The sequence below is a fragment of the Acanthaster planci genome, linkage group LG17, assembly GCF_054643075.1.
Source record: "Acanthaster planci isolate LZ-2023a linkage group LG17, COTS_SCS, whole genome shotgun sequence".
NCBI lineage: Eukaryota > Metazoa > Echinodermata > Asteroidea > Valvatida > Acanthasteridae > Acanthaster > Acanthaster planci.
This window is the reverse complement of record NC_141793.1, coordinates 2,243,605-2,263,376: the sequence shown is the minus strand read 5'-3', so window position 1 is coordinate 2,263,376 and position 19,772 is coordinate 2,243,605. Positions and strand designations below refer to the sequence as shown.

The window sequence follows — 19,772 nt, the reverse complement described above, 5'->3', positions numbered from 1 at the left end:
GCCCACCTGGAATTGAACCCAGGTCCTTGTGCATTGCAGTTAGTGTCCTTAACCGCTATGCCACGGCACTTTCTTGAAGAAATGCGTTCGTTTCTAAATGTTAAACCTTCCATTGTTTGGACTTAGAATATTTTTCAGCCAAACTCTGTACTGGAGATGGGCAAGGGTGGAAGTCCAAGGGGCTGGAAGTCTGAGAGCTGATAGGAAGGATAGAGTGGATGGCTGAGGGCTTGGGACTATCAGTATTAGAGCTCTGAGGATCCCATGGGGTTGAAGGACATAGCTTCTTAATGTTCCATATTGCTATTGGGTTTATTGTAGCCCTTATAAGATTGAGACTAAAAGGCTCCAAGAGGGAACTTTTTAAGGAGCTTGGAAGATGTTTAAGACTGGCAGGGCTTCCATGTAGGATGAGGCTGTAATGTAAAATCTAAAGATGGAAACAGATGTACCTTCAATTCTGACAGTGTAACGGTCCAGATCAGGAGAAGGGTTAAGTGGCAAAGTACTTCAGTTTTACAAACGGATGTACATGCATAAACAAGTTGTTCTGCTAGTTTAAATGTGCATTTATTTCACTTGTAAATATAAATTAACTGGTTATACATGTAGCAATAAACAGTGATTGTCTTACAGACATACAAAGCATTTTTGCTAATTAATATTTCCAAATGAAATAAATTTCATGAAAATGACAATTTTAAGTGGGCGACTTTTTCAAATGCTCTGGCAATGTGGATGTCCAACTTGGAAAAAACAAAATGCACATACAGTGTGGAATTTTGCCCAACAAAAAACTCATAAAGATGAAGAAAAAATTTGACTGGAGCGGGATTTGAACCTGCGACCTCCGAAACACAGTACCAGTGCTCTACCAACTGAGCTATCCAATCCTACATGTATGTCAGTGGTTCTTCCCATTTGTCAATATCTCTGTTGGGCAGGGGGCAAAGTTGTTAAAAGTGAGGTTCAGATCAGCCACTGGGATGACCGCACAGTGCTGGTATTTTGGCTGCCTCAATGGGAACACCATTCAATTTTTAAAAGCATGGAACAGTTACAAGCCTTTAGTCCTCAAATGAAGCAGTGTCTAAGGGTCTTTCAAAATGCTAATTATTTGCAAATTTTGAAGTACATGTATAGCATCTTGATAACTTAAATGAAAAATAAATGTTTCTAAATGGGCATTAATGTGGGTCAATGCATTAACGATGATGAGAAACAATCTGAGGTGAATAATCGTCTTTTGCTAACTGACCAACACGGGCTAAGATTTTTCCATATCTCAAATTTGTCATATTTGACCAAATTAAATAGAATGTCAAGGGGTTTAGCCTTTAATTAAATCATAACTACAGATTTAAGCAACCGATGTAAGCCTGTGATTTCTCTCCAGGAGGCCTAATGGTGATCTTTGTCTGCCTCCTCCAAGGAGTTGTAATCCACCTCCATGGAGTCTTCTTCCTCCTCACTGTCTGGTTCGTCTTGAGGGTCGTCCTCTACGCACGGCACTGCGCCAGCCTCTCCCTGAAAGAGATGCAAATGTCCGCATAAATTAGGCTTGTGACTTACGTCTGTGCTAACAGCCAGGGGTCAAAGGTTGGAGGCCCAGCTGAGCGTAGTTTTTTCCCTCCCTAAACTTTCAGAAAACAATGAACACGTTTTCATGTGTAGCCAAAAAAAACAATGCAATGGTGACAACGAAATTACACGTGGATGTTTCCAACGGATGTGTTGAAGTTTTCCCTCTTGGAGGAGAAGTCACTTTTTTAAAGAGGCGTCCTCCTCATTTTTTCATGCTGATTTACCCCCAACAAAATTCATCTCCGGAAGTGAATGCTTACCGGCTGAGCGTGCCCAGCGGTACCAGCGGAGTTACATCCCACGCTTGATCTGGCATGAGTTGCGATTGCTGCTGATGGCAATACGCCTGGACAACAGAGAAAAATCCCGACAAGGATACATGACAAGACCACCGCACCAACGGACCACAGCGTTAAGTAGACACAAGATTATAGCAATACAAGTGCTCATATACATGTAGTGTAATTCTATCATTACGCTTTACAGAAAAAAGAAAAATGCAAAGATAAACAATTTTACGGGCAAAAGTTGAGGGAAACTATACAAAAGAAATCTATACAAAAGGAATCAATACAAAAGGGTGTATTTTAACAGGACACTTGCACAACTCGGGGCTAGGAGCTAATCATATTCCAGGGGCGAAGAAAGAAAAAGATCTCTCAGCAATCATTCTTCGACACCTAGGCACCATGAGCTGAGTAGTTTCTGCAGCTGACCGTAGACCCTGCCTGGTTGATTTGTAAAGTGAAGTGCTACCCTGAGGTTAAGTGGGAGTGAGCCCGTGGAGTGATTTGTAGATATGCAAAAGAATTGTGAAAATGACGCGGTTTGAACAGGAAGCCAATAAAGTGATTGAAAAGATGGGGGTTGATGCATATTGGCACGGCATTTTAAAACTGCTTAAACGCGAATACGTTCACGGCAAAATATATCCTATAGGTTGGTTCTAAGAGGTTTGACCAGTCTGCATATCAGACTAATAAAGTTCACTGGACGTCCAGTGCCAACATTCGTGAATACTCACGGCACTGCAACTTACCAGTGGGGGGGGCCGGCAACACCCCTGACGGATGTATCTCGCAGCAAAGCCTCCGGTGGCTCACGGGTACGGAGGCTGCTGCTCGCATCCTGACCAAAGTTGGCAGCAATGCGGATGGGCCTTCGAGGTCTGTTGCGGCCACCGCCTGCTGAGGTGTTGCTGCCTGACGCACGTAACTGGCTTAAATACGCCTGATTGAAGATCTCAGGACCGTTGCCATCAGACGGGGGTCCATACATATCGGGTTCAATGTCGCTCAAGTCCACTTCTTCCAGCCAACTACACCCCCCCCCAAAAAAGGGGGAGAAAAAGCAAATGAAATCGCAATATTTATTTAAAACCAGCCAACAAGAGTTTTTGTGAGGCAGTCAATAACCTGTCCCATTCATATCAAATTACAATAAGGGGATAAAATTGCCAAACATTTGGTGCCAGAGTGTGATGCTGATATACTGAAACACTACCCAAAGTACCCTGTCTCTAATTGTTTGCAACGTTTCAAGCATTATTTCACCACATCTCATTCCGTTCAGTTGCTTTGTTTGCTTCGTCCCAACATCATCCTGCTCTCGGCTCCGACCTGACTGATTTTTGTTGCTAGTTTTCTTTGGCTGGTTTTTGTCTTAATAGGGCATTTCTGTCGAAGATTTTGTCTTCTGAATATGTCTCTGCGTCATGTCTCGGGTTGTGGCTGGGGGTTGTGGAAATCCCTGGTAAGCCCCGAGGGAGCCACTGGCTCGGGGCTGTCAGAGCTGGTAATAGAGAGTTGCGACAAGAGTGTCTTTAGTGTTGGAACCAAAATGGTGGATCATGTGTCAGTGCACATGGAAAATAAGCACACAGCAGCTGCACGCTGTATTGCACAGATAATGCCCAGCCATTTTGGTTCCAAAGTGTGAAGTTGACGCTACTCTCTCCATACACCGCTCGGGGAGATGTCGTCTTTTCCCGGCAGCTGCGCAGCAAACCAAGGAACAGTCACCGGTAAAGTATACTCCACGTCTGGAGGTAAAATGTTGAAAATCAGTTCGGCTTTGCCATTTCTGACCAACTTACCTCGTGTCCAGATTGCTTCTGGATCTGTGGTCGCGGGAGATGTAGAGTTGCTCCAGCGACAATGCCAGGTCCCTGTCTATTGCACTGGATATAAAAACAAAAAAAACCAGACATCACAGGCTCAACTCCCCCTCAACAAAACAAAAAAAATTGAGAATAGTAGTCAACGACATGTGACCCTCACTCTAGGTTACAATCAACCGATAAATTTCCTGCAGCTGATGGGTTTGGTGCCACAACGTGCCTGCTATAATTATATCTGCATGATGGGCTACTGGAAGTGAAGTCCATGCATTCGGAGGGCTTTCTGTGCACCCCCCCCATCCCAACCCACTCCCCCCAAACGGGAAAAAGATGTTAACCGAAATAATTAGGGATGTAATCGCTCAGGAGAACACTTTTCCTGACCCCGTTCAAATTTCTTAGCACCATGATTGGGAGGGGCTCAATCGATTGGCAGTAACCTCACAAAATCTTGATAGATCAGAACCTAACTTGATAAATTAAATGTTCATGAATACCTCTCGAAGAAAATGTCCTAAATTGCCATGGCAACCACATACAGGAGTTGCAGGGCCAAGACACTTTGAACATATAGATTGCGTCTCATAATTTAGGATACGTTGACTTTTCAAGCTTTGCACTGCCAAACATCTTTGATGTTGAGCTTAAAACTTATTGCTTTTAAATATTTTGGTCAGCTGCCTTGAAAATTCGGCTTGCAAGCCACAGGAATGGTGTCTGGAAATTGGGCAGGCAAGATCATTGCTCAGCAGCAGCAGCAAAGTCATCAAATCATTGACCGACTCACCTCCTCTCCTCACGTCTGGGCTCGTTGTGGCTGAGGTTCAGCCCTCGCATTTTTCGTAGCAATTTTGGGAAGGCGGGCTCAACACTCAACTTCCTTTTCCCCTTTCTACGTGTTTTCACCTGCAACAGTTGAGGAATAGATGATATCTATCTTTAATCTCCCTGGTACCTTTGACAGTCGCACGCACAACCAAAAAGTAAACACATGCACACAAATCTTATACCGCTATTTTTCTCCGTTTGCTGTTGAACCCTTCAGGCGAGCTGCACTCTGCCGATCTCTTGCATCTTGTCTGTCTATGTTGTTGAGTCTGCAACTGTGGAGGGGAAAAAAGAGCAATTATCCCCCCACATCTTTGCCAAGATGCTCACCGACTCCACCAAGACGCAATGCCCTGTAGGCTGGCGGTAGGTAACTGGTGGTAAAATTGATGTTCTTAAAATACCTACATCAAGGAAACAGCAGAAGGGGGCTGTTCAGACTTGAGTCCATCAAAATATCAGAGCTTTGATTTTGACAGAGTTGGGGGTCTAAAACATTTGGAGGGTAGCAACTTACAAATGCATCTCATTATTTAGCATCTAATTATTTTACTTTAATCCTTTGGGGGAAAAGGCTCTTAATGCCATAAATGACTGCTTCAACAGTGTACACTGTGACAGAAAAGAAACAAATTCATCACAAAGGCAACGCAGAAACAGTTCTGATCTGGATCGGCACGTTGCGGTGCCACATAAGGTTGTACTATGCTGGGCTTGAGGTGATAATCTGTCCTTTCTTTTTTTTCGAACACTCTAATAAGACCAATTTTATTCTGCCTGGAATCGAACCTTTGGAAAAACCTCCGTTAGCTGTTACCACGAGTCAGTTGCAAAAACGATTGGGCGAGAACTGTGGGTCGGATTCCAGGATCACGTTGTACTCTACTCCGGAGTGAAGCCCACCGAATCGTGAGCTGGTTACAGAGAAAGCGGCACCAACTGCAGACTTTGAAACCAACATGGCTGTCCGTTATGCATGCAGTAGAGCAAGCAGTTATTGTGTGCATATTGTCCACCCTTTTGGTTCCAACAATTGAGACACTCTTGTCGCCACTCTCTCTATAAACAGCTCTAACCAAACCTTTCCAAAGTCACCTCCTCAAAAACAAGAGAAATGCAACTTACTTCCTCATTTCCAGCCTTGTTTAGATTTGCCAGACTGGTCTCGGGAACGTCTGGGTTTTCAGCAACTTCCACTGGGACAGATCTACGCTGAGCAGAGGCGGCTGAAACTGAAAGAAAGGACAAAACTAGGAAGTTCAGTGAAAAAAAGCCCTGGTAAGGATGAGAGAATTAGGCTGGCCACACACCAACTCAGCTGTTACCTTGGCCAGGCCCTGCCTCAGTCTGTTCTCCATCTTCTAGCTTGTACTCTCCTGCCTCTTGTTCTCTTCTGTCAGACAGCAAAGGCTCTTCTTGTTCGGCAACAGCCTGGTGACTGGCACCCCCAATCTCTTCCCCTGGTCTGGAGTTACCCTCCTCCTGTTTGCCGTCAAATCCTTCAGGAGGGCTGTGCTCTGAATGCGAAGGATGGCCTCTTTTGTTCCTTCTCTTTCTCTTTTTGCGACCTGGGCTGTCACAACTCAGAGCCTTCTTGGTCGGGTCTGAGGGGTCTGGCTTCTCAGCTTCATTACCACCATCATCATGCACAGGAGCACTGTGCTCTTGACATGAAGGACAGCCTCTTTTGTTCCTTCTCTTCCTCTTTTTGCGACCTGGGCTGTCACAACTCGGAGCCTTCTTGGTCGGGTCTGAGGGGTCTGGCTTCTCAGCTTCATTACCACCATCATCCTGCACAGGAGCACTGTGCTCTTGACATGAAGGACGGCCTCTTTTGTTCCTTCTCTTCCTCTTTTTGCGACCTGGGCTGTCACAACCCGGAGCCTTCTTGGTCGGGTCTGAGGGGTCTGGCTTCTCAGCTTCATTACCACCATCATTCTGCACAGGAGGGCTGTGCTCTTGACATGAAGGACGGCCTCTTTTGTTCCTTCTCTTTCTCTTTTTGCGACCTGGGCTGTCACAACCCGGAGCCTTCTTGGTCGGGTCTGAGGGGCGTGGCCTCTTCCTCTCATCGTCATCATCATCATTGTCACCGACTTTCTTTCCCGCATTCAGCAGCTGCGTTACGCCCCTGGATGTAGTGGTTGCTCCTCCCTTGTCAGGAGGCTATTTTAGTGAGAGAAAAAAAAGAGACCTATTATACTTGCCTTGAATACAATCCACTGGACGCTCCCTGCATGACATCCGAAACTGTGCAACAGTAATATTACTGGCTGTACACTGCTAAATCAAGTACAAGTTGCAAGGCCGTAGACGTGAATTCAACAAGGTAACAGCACCGGTCATGAAACTAACCTGCTCACGGTCACCCTTTGCCGAGTTTTCCTGTTTGCTGCCTGTTTTATCACTAGCCGCCTTCACCTTGGGCGCTTGGGGCTGAAGAGCAGAAGTGCCTAGAAGTAAAAAAAGGAAGGGAGAAATGTATGAGCTTCAGTGAGAAAGAGGCTTGGTAGGGCAAACCGGATGTCGCTTCATCACACATCAAATCAACAACATTGAGAAGACTCTCAGGAGTTGGAACATTCCCATTCTGTTGGACTGTTCCATTGGACCATTCCAGCACTGCTCACTGTTCATCTCATTCACACTAGTTACCTCTGCAAGGAGGTGCTTTCTTTTGCTCGTCTGTTGCGGCTTTGGCCATTTTGGTTCTCCTGGGTGGGCTTCTGCTCTCGCTCGTCCTACGTTTGGTCACCCCATCTATCCTGACCCGTGAGCGGCTCTTGCGGCCGCCCTCGGCGATGTCACGGCCAAGTCCAGGATCATTCTCCTTTAGGAAGACAGCGGAATCTGTCCAATTCTTGTCCCCTTCTTGCTCTGGCTGTAATTCCTTCTCTGTCTTCTGGAGCCATCTTTCTCCTCTTTCCTTCTGACCCAGATTACCCTTCTCCCTACCTGCTCCCGCCTCAACCGTCTCCTCCTGGCTTTTTCCATTTACTCGGACATTCTCTGTCTCTTTTATGCCGCGAGAATAACCTGTCAGAGAATCACCTGTTTGTAGAAACCGACAAATTGGAAAAAAATACCAATTTAAAACAACAGAATTAAAATTCACACAGTATTTCAAGTGCTGTTTTTTTGGAGGGCAGAAAGGCTTGTCAAACACTAGAGATTTCTGGGAAAGAAAGAGAATGGTACATTCCAAAGAAATTTGATTGACATTGTTTTCAGGAAAAGCAATCCTTGCTTTACACAGTAGGGTGGACTGCCCAGTCTGCAAGCTTCAAACAAGCCGGCTACGGCAACCGACTTCAATCAATTAGGGCTTGACAGTCACCCAATCAACACAGTCCCCTTGTGCAAAGACGCAATGACCTCAAATTTATCTTTTCATACTCGGACCCTTACTATCAATGTCTGATTGTACTCCATTTCTTTAAATTAACCCTCCTATGCTAAGATGCACTCTTGACACAGTTGACATATCAGTCAAAATCAGTCAAATTTCCCGTACGTGTCTGCGTACTGGGGGAAATCAATTGGAAGGCATTTTGCACTGTTTCTGATGGTTCAAACACTAGGAGGGTTAAACAGGAATTCACAACAAGTACTTGGGAGCTGCAACAAATCCCTTCAGACTTGATATTTGATATTTATTTCGAGTCATCTCACTTAAGGTGTATAGTAAAAAGACATTCTAATACAATACAAGTGAGGAACGGTGGAGGCTGGTGGCAACAGCACTAGCAGTATTATTTATTCGCAAGTTTTTCACGTTATTGTTGTAATACATTAATTACTTTCAACTGTCCAAGTAAGAGTTTCTTCAAGTACTTTTTTAACACCAGTCACTGACCTAAAAATGGTAATTTGTGGGAATACGGGTACTCGATTCCCAGCAGAGAGGTGTCTTCATCTGAGCACTGCCTGTGATCCACCTGTGAAACGGCGGTACAGCTGTGTGATGAATCCTGACGCTGAACTGGCTCTCTGCATCTACAATGACAACAGTTCAGCCAATTGTGAATATATAGAAATAAACCGAATGTAAAGTTTCTTCCTTTCCTTCTTGGGCACACTTTAATTCTTTTCGATGAATTCCTATGGCTCTTACAAGCTTTCCAGTCAACGATTTCTTCAGTAGGATATGTACTGTACACGTCCTCAAATAAGAAAAGGAGGTTTCTTTTGTGCGCATGCCTTTAATTAACAACACTACAGGAACATGCATGTGCACAGACTCCAATGGGAATGCGGAGAAACCACGGGACACTACACATGAACGGTACATGTAGATAACGTTAATACAAACCTGCTATATGGCACGCGTCACAGACATATGTAAACATACATGTACACTGGATCGTGAGTCATTACCCAAATATGGCAATATCTGTCCCTAATAAAAGACAAGTATGGCAGAAAATAACCAGGATTTCCTTTCAATGTCAACAAACTTGCCGAAAAAAGCATCACTGTCTGGCACTGTTGGCAAACTCTTTGTTCATTCTGACTGTGCTTGAAATGAATTCAAACTAAAGATTCCAATGCACAGACGGTGTATTCACGTGGCATATATGACAAACTGAGTAGCGTCTGTACTGGACTGCACACTAACACTGCCTTCACTTGTCTGGAAAAGCTTGGCCGATATTAAATGTTTAAAAACTACTTTACGGCTGTCTTAAAAAGATTTCACACATGCACAAAGAGTGATTCTAAGAGATGTTCACTGTACTGTTCCTTTGAAGTTCATGCACGGGGAACTGGAGTACGAGTAGGCTGAGTGCTGTGTTCATGGCACATTAAGTCACCATGACTCGTATTTGTTTGCTATGTAAAACCTTTGTGCAGTGTATGTGCATGTGGGTTGTGCAGGCCAGTAAATAGGCCCCAAATTGCCAGCGCAGTTACACTTTGTTGGCTGTTACGAGAGCACTTCATGGTACTTGGACTGGGTGGTTTGTATAAGAGGATCGAGGATGGAATCTAGGAGCAGAACAGTCAGCTTGTATTTCTGAAAGTATCGGACCAAACGGGGTCCTCCAAATTGCTCTATTTTGCAATGGAGTTTTTGCTATTTTCATAATGGCGATGGAGCTTGTTATCTCTAGAAAGTAATCCCTTCAAAAATCATCAGTTAAGCCATGGAAACTTTACTGGTCTGCAACCTGTAACATGAACATTCTTGCATCCCTGAATTGAATTTTCCCCAAGATAATAAGTGCCCTGAAGTGGACCTCTGGAGGCAAAATTTACATAAAATCCAGACAGAGTGACCCCAGCTACTGGATCAAGACTTGGCTTTTCGCCAACCAAAATGCAAATGCCAGCAACAGATTCCAGATCTGGAAGCATTTCCTGCCCTTTGTCATTTGCATTTTCTGAAACCTCCTCTTAGTTTTTGATCACAGGCTTTCTTTGATTTCCCCAAAATCATGGGGGAGGCATCTGACTTCAGCAATCATTTAGATTTGAATCCTCGCCAGTACACGTTTGGAAGAAAACACTGGCTGAGAAAACTATACAGAAAAAAACCCACAGTTTTCACAGGCCCTTTAAGCACCCCCCTTGAAAGTCGATCTTACCCTTTGTTTTTAGCACTGAGTGAACCCGTGAAATAACGGTCAACTGATACAAAATGTTTTCTGATGTATACAGTTATACATGTATATGTACAGATCAAAATAGTTACAATACGAGTAACAAAGTTAGATAGAGAAGTCCTTTTATTTGAGTGTTTGATTAAAACTGTACAACTCTCCAAAATGATCACAAATAAAATTAAACACCTGTTTTTCATCATTTACCGCATGTTTTTCCACAAAGGCTGATAAACGACACGCAGATCTACATGTCACTATACGTGTAATCCTAACAAAGCTTCCACTTGCCAATTTTCCGTGAGAAAAATTGTGACACTATGTTCACAGAAAAATATCTTCATGTTGATCAGGCTCTATGGACATGTACATAGCATGCATGTAACATGTATGTATATGCATGTACACGTGCATGTGCTCTGTGCATGTACAATGTACATGTACATGTACTAGTAATGAACTATACATGTAAATTATTTCTAATTCCACTAGATGCTAGTTTATTTCGGTACATGTACATTGTATAATTATGTTGTGCAGTGAGTAGGCATGGACGTGTATTCACATTCAACAGTGGATGTGTAACAAAAGGGGACAAAGGGTCCACGGTTGCCGAGGAGCGCACGGTTGAAAAAACGTGTACAAAACATATGGGAGGTATGAACAAAGGAGGAACAATAGGGAATCCACGATTGAAGGCGTGTACATGACTGTGTGAACATACATGCATGTACTTCCTTCTGGCTTTAACATCTGCTTGCATGGAATTTTCCATCACACATTAATCAACCAAGCTTGCTAGGCCACCAGACATGAAGACGGTACCGGCCGGGCAAACATCTCTCCTTGATTGTGGGGGGGGGCATCAATTTAAAGGGAAAAACCCCTGATCCGTCAGTTCCTTTTATATTTTGTTTTGCTTTGTTCCCCCCCCATACCAAATTCATGGGGGGGCGGACATGTCCCCCTGTCCACCCCGGGATTTCCGCCCATGCCAGTCCAAGTGAGAAACACACTGAAAATGGATGACTGGTGGCTGTTTGGCTCACTTGAAGAGATTCAAGTGTAAATGGATTCCTGCACAGGGTTCTTCCCTGGACCAGGCTACCACCCACCCCCGAACACAAGATGGGAATAAACCCAAGGTGTGTTTTGTAAAAAAAATCTGAATATGTTATATACTTGAGGGGCATTCGTATTTAAACAATTGTTAGGTGCAACTAACATCGCATCAGCTCCAGCTCAGTTTGGCTTATCGATACAACTTTGTGTCATGCCTTTATTCAGCACTGCTTCGCACACAGAAACTCTTAGATGAGTTGACCTCTGACATGCGCTAATAGACTGGTCATCTGTCACGTACATGTACATGTAAAAACACGACAGAATTCTTTTTCGATTATCCACATTTTGTTTTATGTGTTAACAAAGATTTAGTACAAACAAGAAGCAGGTTATCTCTCAAGTTGTGACTTCAGGCTTTCATCAGCATTTGAAATTTTGATTTTCATTCCAACTTACTTTAATTGTAACAAAAAATGCTTGAGTTAAAAGGATATTCCACATGCACTGCATGGCCGTTATTATTACATGTACCCAAAAGTTATCCTTACACTTTGGTTAAAACCTTTTCAACTACCGTATGTTGTGATAAAATGTGAATTTCATCCAACACTAACTGGACGACAGAAATGAAGAAGACATCTTGTAAAGTCCAAGTGCGGGAACAACTGTCCACAACACAAAACACAGCACATCTAGCTTTCAGTACTGGGGAGGGAAAAGGATGTTTGGGGAAAATATGGAAAGCCTACTCCAAAATCCGTCGGGGGAAGAGTTGCTCTTCCACTGGATATGCCACTGAACACGAACATGTAAGATGCTAGGTACAAAGACCACACACTAATTCATACTTTGGCTGGTAAACAAATTAATCTACTTACAGTACAAGGATGGAGTTGCAAGCCCTCCATTTGGTATCCGGCTTGTCGCCTGGGTAGCCCATCGCCAGGATGCTTTGAGCTTCTTGGCTTAATCTGTCAACAGCCAGCCGTCTTTACAATCAGTCTTGCTTGGCAGGTTTCTTGGATGGACTCTGTCTGAACAAAAGAATTAAGGTACACCAGAGGGTAATGCGATTTACAACCAACTAGGCCAAATGAGGGGAAATTGTTTACAACAAAACTTGAGCCTTAAGAATGAACTTAGGGCAAACTGTACAACTCACTCGTCAGTCAGAGCCTGGGATTTTATGTACACATGATATCCGGTATGTTTAGCATGTGGAGGTCTATTTGATATGTCGTGCACAGGCCAAGTTCTTTGACCTTTGGCTGGTACCCAAAATATGATTTATGTGATGTGCATATATACAGGCTTCTGGGAAGCAGTGATAAATTTCACAAATGCATGAATATCAGAATAGAAGGAATGACGTCACCCTACATGTACCTTGTAAGGTGTAGTCTGGCAAAGTTGACCCTGCACAGCATACATATAAATTACGAACAAAGCAAAAAAAAAATGACAGACACAATGTACAATACAAAATGCACAGGTCAAAGTCCCCTTTAGTCAAATTCATGTCACGTACATGTATTCCCTAAAAAATCCATCAAGTTATTTGGGGATTTGAACTGATTTTTTTTTTCCCTTCACCAAACACCTCTTTTTAAATTCCCATTTTCTGCAAACTTTGTGAAGAAGAAACAGCCAGACTTTTGTGTCATAACAAACCCCCTAGACAACCAAATAAAAAAAGGATACATTTACCATGTTTATTTTGTCCAAACATTTAAGCATCCGTGCGATGAATTTTTCTCAGACAAACTCTGTCTGGATCCTTACACTTCTCTTAAAGGTATGAAAACTTTTTAAATCCTTCTGGGGTGCGGTGTTTTGGAAGGCACACTTTTCGTCGGTTTAAAATTGTCTAGACTTTTCAGGACAAGTGACGGCGCTGTCATCATGATATAAATCAGGTAAGGACACCAGCTGATCAGTTAACATGTATCTGCTTTTATGTTCAACTCGTCAAACTATAAATATGCTTTTAGAAAACATTTCTGATAAAAGGTTGCTCATTGGGTTACTGCACTGCACTTAACATATCACCAAAGAAACAGAAATTCACATCAGAAAGAAAAATGTTCCCGCAGGTTTTTTGTGCACAGATCACTGCAAAATTGGGGAGGCTCGGCGCCCGGGATGACATCACAGATCTGCTCATGAATATGGAAATTTGCCTTAGCATATCCAAAAACGCTCCCACGTACTGTAGTGCTGAAAAAGAAAAACAAAAAAGGGCAAAATTGAATGAAATGTTCATTTTCAAGCTTTTCAAGCTGTTGGTGAAAGGCATTGATTAGTGAAGACACAGACTTATTCAGTTGCTGCAATGGAGGTTTCAACTCCGTGCAATGGAACGAGAACGGTGGCATAATCTTAAACATTATGACAAATTCATAATTCCTACCATGAATACTCTTACCACTGCATCCAATGCTGTCGGCCGCCTCGTATCAAGTGGGTATATATACACAGGCCATCGCTGCTTGTAAGTGACTTTTCTCTAGCCTCTCCTGCCGAGCACGGTGGCACTTTCCTTCATCATCTTGAGAGTGGACCTCTGCACACTGTAGCCCTTGATGCTGAGAGGACATTGGTGGCAGTCTCCGCGAGGGTGCAGACCAATGCGGCACGGTTTCTTGTGATCACTGCTGTGTCTAAGTGCATCCTTGAGGCTGACAACGGTCCTGGTGACCAGAGATCTTGGTCTGGTGCCACTAACCAGCTGGCTGTATGAAGCATTACTTCTTGGCATGCTCTGGTCTTCTGTAACATGTAAGCCTACAGTATGTGTGTTTCGGAGTATACATTCAAAAAACCATCAATCATAGCCAGGTACCATACTACCCGACTAAACAATATCAACATTCAGTAACCAGTTCTAAATCATGCAACCAGGTACCCACAACTACAGTAGATGAAAAAGGATTTTTTATGGGGGGGGGATTTTCCAAGCTTCTTTCTCGCGGTCGGACTTCATTCCATTTCTTGCACTCACAACTAAGCAAAGGGGGAACCCTCTAATTCACTTTCCACAGGGATGTGCATGCTTTCCTGCTTTGCATGTTATGATAAAACTAACTGAAACCTTTTGGTATAGTGTGGGAGATGTTCCCAATGCATAAACAGCGACATTTCAGGGCACAAAGCTTGAGTTTCATAATTCAGAATTTTCCCAGACTGCAACACTAATTTACCCCTTCAAGTGTCACAGGTAAAATATGAAATACCCACAAATTGACCAATCAGAGAGAAGAATCAAGACTCAGAGATGTCATTCCGACTGTGAGAATGTGGAATTTTAATATAGGAAAGCAAACACAGATTTCACATTTACACTGTAGTTCTTTGTTCAAAGGTTGTCAACATGATCAATGAGTGTTTGAGTGATTGGCAATTTTCACACTCTGCCCTCTCGGTTAGCCTTTTCTTTTTTGGGGGGGGGGATGGGGGATAGCAATTAGGCATTTGTATGCCGTAAGGAAAGAGTCCCATATACATGTACACTGATGCCATCACTTGACACCCTGTACACCTACCCTATGAGACAGGTCTTTCTTGAGTGTTTTCTAAGTAAACGACTTCGTGCATGTTGTATATTCTCTCCTGAATTGAACTTTTCTGGACATGTTTTGCTCTTTGATGGCTAACAATAGGTCTCATTGTAGGGAATAATTACAGGCGTCCATATATATGGAACGCTTCCCTACCGTAAAAACAAAACTGGTTGCCTCTGTCCATCCTATAGCTGTGACTGGTTTTTCGCAAAACTGGTAAGTCCCTCAGAAAACAAAGGCAACAATCTCTTTACTGCACTGATTCCATTTTTTGGAAATTTCAAATTGTAAGAAAATGTGACTTTCGTACTGATAAACAAGCCATGCAAATTCGAATCCACCATGAGTCATTACACTCACAATCTTCCCTCAAAACTCAAAACCTTGCCCTTTTTTGACAACATCAACCATACACTGAGTCAGCATGAAGTCACAGTCACCTACCAAGGTGAATTCAAGTTAAAATGTAACTCTCCCTTTTATTATAGGAACATGATCCCCAAATTTACAATCCCCCAACTTTTATACCCAAAAAACAAATTTAGGCATGATGGTCCGGTGGAATACTGAATAATCTTCTTATCAGGGAATATGGTGGCGAGAGGTTACTGAGAAAGTGGGCTCCTAGCCTTCTGATGATTGAAATCATTCAACATTGTTAAGTTTTGACACTTTTACTGAGCCCTACTCACGACAACATTGCTCAATTTTTGGAAACAAATACATGGACATCAAAAGTAAAGAGAAAGCTCACCAGATGTCAGGTACTATGGACTAATTTTCGGCCCCGTCGGAGTGTGCTTGGAGCCCTCCACTATCAGTCACAGATGTACATGTACGTGTCTGAGGCACTTGTAGCGCGTGCGCGGCCCTACCGTCTCGTGCACTCATGCTTGGTGCTTTGTTCCCCACTTCCCTACATTTTTATACCGAACTGGTTCATTATAACATGATTATAACATGGAGGTGTGATTCCACCTCCATGAATATAATTAATAGGGGGGTACTGTTTTGGGGTGGGGGGGTTCTTGCTTTTGCTCTTTAGGAAACTTCGTTTGGCTTCATGAGCTGAATTTGATGAATTGTAAGAGGTTTAGTGTGGAAGAAATTCAGAGGACAATGTCACCAGGTCAAAACCATGAACGGTTAAACGACAGATTCTGAATATTTTGCTCGGAAACATTCCAAAGGGCTGACCTAACTTCACTCAAAACTTGCCTTGGGGACAATCATTTTCAAAAATCTCAAGATTTTCATGACATTTTACAAAGGAATTGTCAAAAATTAACCTGGGATTTTTAATAAACTTTGGCCAAAGCAATTATTGCAAGGGGATTTATCTACTATTTTAATACAATTTTCTAAACAAGAGTCACCAAATTAAAGGATCGACAAACCAAAAATGTTGCTATTGTGAATTTTAATGATTTTTCAGCTAGTACATTCCAAAGAACAGTTTGAGTTCAGGCACATATGACTGGGAATTAGTGTTACAAAGATCAGCTCCTGTGTGCTGTAATAAGGTTCTACATTTATAATACAGAACTTGACAAAATTTGAATCCATGTATCTTCAACTAAGTTTGTGCACAGAATATAATCGTTTTCTGAAAAATGTCATCATATTTCATGGACGTCAGCGTCCTTGTTGTCTGCTGACCCAAACTTCATTCAGTATTTTGTAACAATTTTCTCCCTGTGAAGTCGGGGGAAAAAAATGAAAATACGTAAAACCGATAACAAATCACATCAGAGCCTTCCCAGTCTGGAGTAGTCTCATACAGTATTGAAAGTACATTCTTATAAGATCTGTAAGAAGTGAAAGATTTGTCCCCAGACTGGAAAAGTGCTCTTACTGAGGTGGGACGAAAAGCCGTTGTTCCATGACACCATTTACAGTTGGAAAGATACAAGTGTGTCCCCCGCAAAAGGTGCATGCGCTTACTGTTCATTTTAAGTACAAAGCGTAAACTGGCAGCATTGGTAACTTGCTTTTAAAGCGGACACTCTCGGCTTGATTTTTTGTACCATCGTCATATATGCTTTTCGTGATCAAGAGGTGTGCCCCTGTGAACACAGGCACTCCAGAGCGAGCTGCACTGTTTGGATTAACTGTGATCACTGGACCAAACTGAAGAAGTAAACAAAAAGCACTTTTTCACCTTGACAATTTGATTTCAAAGGCGATGCTGACGACACTATGAACAGACATATTACGAGTAACATTTTTCCCTAAAATGTGGCACAAACACAGTTTTACGAAAGCTGGGGAATCTTGTGTTTACTGGGACACATTTCTGGATTGCCAGAAGCAAATAAGATGAAACAAAAAGAACGCATCAAACTGAGATTGTCCTCTTTAAAAACCATTAAAGTTATGAAAGTACAACTGACGTGTAACGTTGGAAATGGTCGTCGCTTGCACCATTTTGGGGAAACACACACCATATTATACAAAGAGTGAATGATTCTGAGTGCAATGGTAAAAATAATTTCATGAGGTGACAGATGAAATGTTCCATTCCATGAGGCGAAGCCGAGTGGAATGGAACAGTTTGATGTGTTACTGAATGAAATTATTATTGTCAACATTTGCACGAATGTAAAACGTTCCATTATTTGTTTTAGACAATACTGCATAAATCCTCAGAACAAATGGTCCTTTCGTGATAAATTCCACATTTTGGGAAACAGATTTGTGTCCAAAGAGCCACTCACTGGCTTGCACTGGCAGACTGGTTCCCGTCCCAACATTTGACATTATTTTCCTCTTCCTTGCTAGGACTGAAATAGACGAAATGGGGGCTGGAACCAGTCAAGTGAAATGAAGTTCTATTCGACGGATTCTGTTGAATAGAACGAATAATTTTAATGACACATGATCAGCGATCTACCAATCAGATGATGAGGATTTGTGCAGGTGTTGTACAAAACATAATACAGGGTTTCCTTTGCGCAGAAAGTATGGAGCAAAACTCATTCAGCACTTTTTCCAACCAATTTGGTGCGAGAGACATATCATGCTTGTAGAGTTGCAGTTGAGTTCATCCATCATAACTCATTTTCTCAACTGTGACAAAGGCATTCCTTTTCGTAAGGCGGTGAATTTTCAGCAGTTTCCACGGGGAAATGGGTGCCCACATTGGTAGGACCTCTGCACCCAGGCAGCTGTGATCGCTCTTTGCAAGCTCAAAAGCCTACAATTAGCTGCGCCACTCCATGAACATACTATCAACCAGTATCTAATCATGGGCTGACGTCAGCAAATGATATCAAGTCAAAGCCAACAATTTGTACAATACAATGTATTTTGGCCATGACTGGTCTACAGAGATCCTGGGTAATATCCCCCCCCCTCCCCGAGAATCTGGTTATCCACCATTTTTAATTCAGTATCAGGTAGCTGGATGAACATCAAAACTCTTCTCACCACAGTTTGGGATTGACTTGGAACAGGTCCATCCAAACTGCTGAGAAGATGTTCTTGCTTCTCGTTTATCCCGAAAGCCTCTTGCAAACCAGAATGACTGGAACTTTCCATACGGAATGCTGGTTGTCCATTCTAAACACTGTAACACTACTCTTACTTGGATGACCTCCAAGAGCTAGTTGTTTCCGCAATGCGTGTAACGTCAGGTTCACTAAAAATTACTCTAAAAAAGTCTACTGACCAAAGTTACAGCATTATTTACATGTAAATAACAAATGCTGAAAACTGCTAATTCAAGGTACATTACGGATAACATAAAACGTACCAATGGAGCCACAAAATGTGCGGATACCAAGTGTACAGATGTAGGAAGTTATGCAATTGATAAAAATGCAATGGTAACAATTTCAAAAGGGATGGAACGTTCCATTTCATGAGGCAAATCCAAGTGGAACGGAACAGGCCATCTGTCCCGGAAACCATTCTTTTCACTGCGCAAATGTGAAACATTCGCTATCAGTATTTGATTAACGCAACGGCTAAAACAAATTTTGAAAGAAATATGACCCCGGCGAGTCCCGAATAAATCCAGCAAATCTCTCTCCATCGCCTCTTGTGGGCGATGAGCTTTATTACAGCGTCACAAATAGTACGACCATACACGGGGCTGGACGGAACATTCCATTCTTGTGGCGCGGCTGCACAGTGCACAGGCGTGAACAATAACCATTAAAAATCCCCCCATCAGATGACAGGCATCAACTTGGGCACTGCATCAACACATCTAATGATATAGTTACTGATATACTCTCTTAACAAAGTGTATTTTTCATAGGTAAGGCCCCACGTGTGATAAAAAAGATGGAGAGATTTGGATGACAGATGGTTTCCCGTAAGCAATGATGCACGGTGGAGGTTCTGAATGGAAGAAGTCTTCGGAAGATCTGAGTGCGCATCCATCGAAGCAGAGTACTCAAGTTTTTTCCCTTCCCCCCCCAAGGAAAAGTCCCTTTTTAACTTGGTTGAAGGAAGAATTACATTCACATAGTTTGGGAACTGTTACAGAAAATACTTTGACGGAAGGAAGGATCAATCACTTATTGTGCAACATGCCCCCCCCCAATTTACTCTGCTTGAGTGGCCAGGGTGATCTGGCCGTTGCAGTTGCTGCGCCACAGCCACACGCCGACTGCTGACGTGGCTACGGCGATGACGTGGTGCTCGCCGCGGCCGAAGGTGTGATGCAGGTCGATGGCTCCTTGCGACGCCTGCCAACAAAGGGTAAACTCCTTCTCTTTGAGCTGGACGGAGATTTGAAAAAAGGAGACAAAATGAAATTGGGACAAAATTTTAAAATCTACAAAGTTTGGGGTAGCATAGATCAAGGAGGACGGCAAACTCTTCCACACAAGACCACACCAGCGCAAACCACAGAAAGGACATCTCTCTGTCCATGAGCGGGACAGTATCCTTCAATTGGTTATTTTCATTTCAAGGGTAGCTGTTGATTGGGGAGTGAAGAGGTCAATGCCACTGAGGTATATTTCAGGGGGGTCTGGGGGCTTTTTTTCTCCTAGAATAAAG

General features: G+C 42.9%; 2 protein-coding genes across 8 annotated transcripts in view; both read right to left on the bottom strand.

The window, feature by feature from the left end:
* Positions 1-545: 545 nt before the first annotated feature.
* LOC110982588 (uncharacterized) lies at positions 546-15,622 on the bottom strand. Of its 3 annotated transcripts, none has more exons than XM_087148014.1 (15): positions 15,514-15,622; positions 13,625-13,983; positions 12,362-13,416; positions 12,078-12,233; positions 8,388-8,527; positions 7,187-7,582; positions 6,887-6,984; positions 5,857-6,697; positions 5,657-5,763; positions 4,714-4,806; positions 4,491-4,609; positions 3,680-3,763; positions 2,624-2,902; positions 1,845-1,930; positions 546-1,527 (listed from the first exon to the last, which is right to left on the bottom strand). In XM_087148014.1, the coding sequence occupies exons 4-14, from the start codon at positions 12,137-12,139 to the stop codon at positions 1,876-1,878; spliced, it is 2,274 nt and encodes a 757-aa protein (XP_087004140.1). In that variant the 5' UTR covers positions 12,140-12,233; positions 12,362-13,416; positions 13,625-13,983; positions 15,514-15,622; the 3' UTR covers positions 546-1,527; positions 1,845-1,875. The 3 variants fall into 3 exon arrangements, with proteins under 3 accessions (XP_087004140.1, XP_087004141.1, XP_087004142.1); XM_087148015.1 differs by having other exon boundaries at positions 13,625-13,968; XM_087148016.1 differs by lacking the exon at positions 4,714-4,806 and having other exon boundaries at positions 15,514-15,621.
* A 542-nt stretch (positions 15,623-16,164) lies between these two features.
* LOC110982598 (uncharacterized) overlaps positions 16,165-19,772 on the bottom strand; it is a 36,818-nt gene continuing 33,210 nt past the window's right edge. For all 5 annotated transcript variants that reach the window (XM_087148327.1, XM_087148331.1, XM_087148330.1 and 2 more), the window contains exon 17: positions 16,165-19,489. In XM_087148327.1, coding sequence (XP_087004453.1) covers positions 19,313-19,489 — 177 coding nt within the window. In that variant the 3' untranslated portion in view covers positions 16,165-19,312. The remainder of the gene's footprint in view (positions 19,490-19,772) is intronic.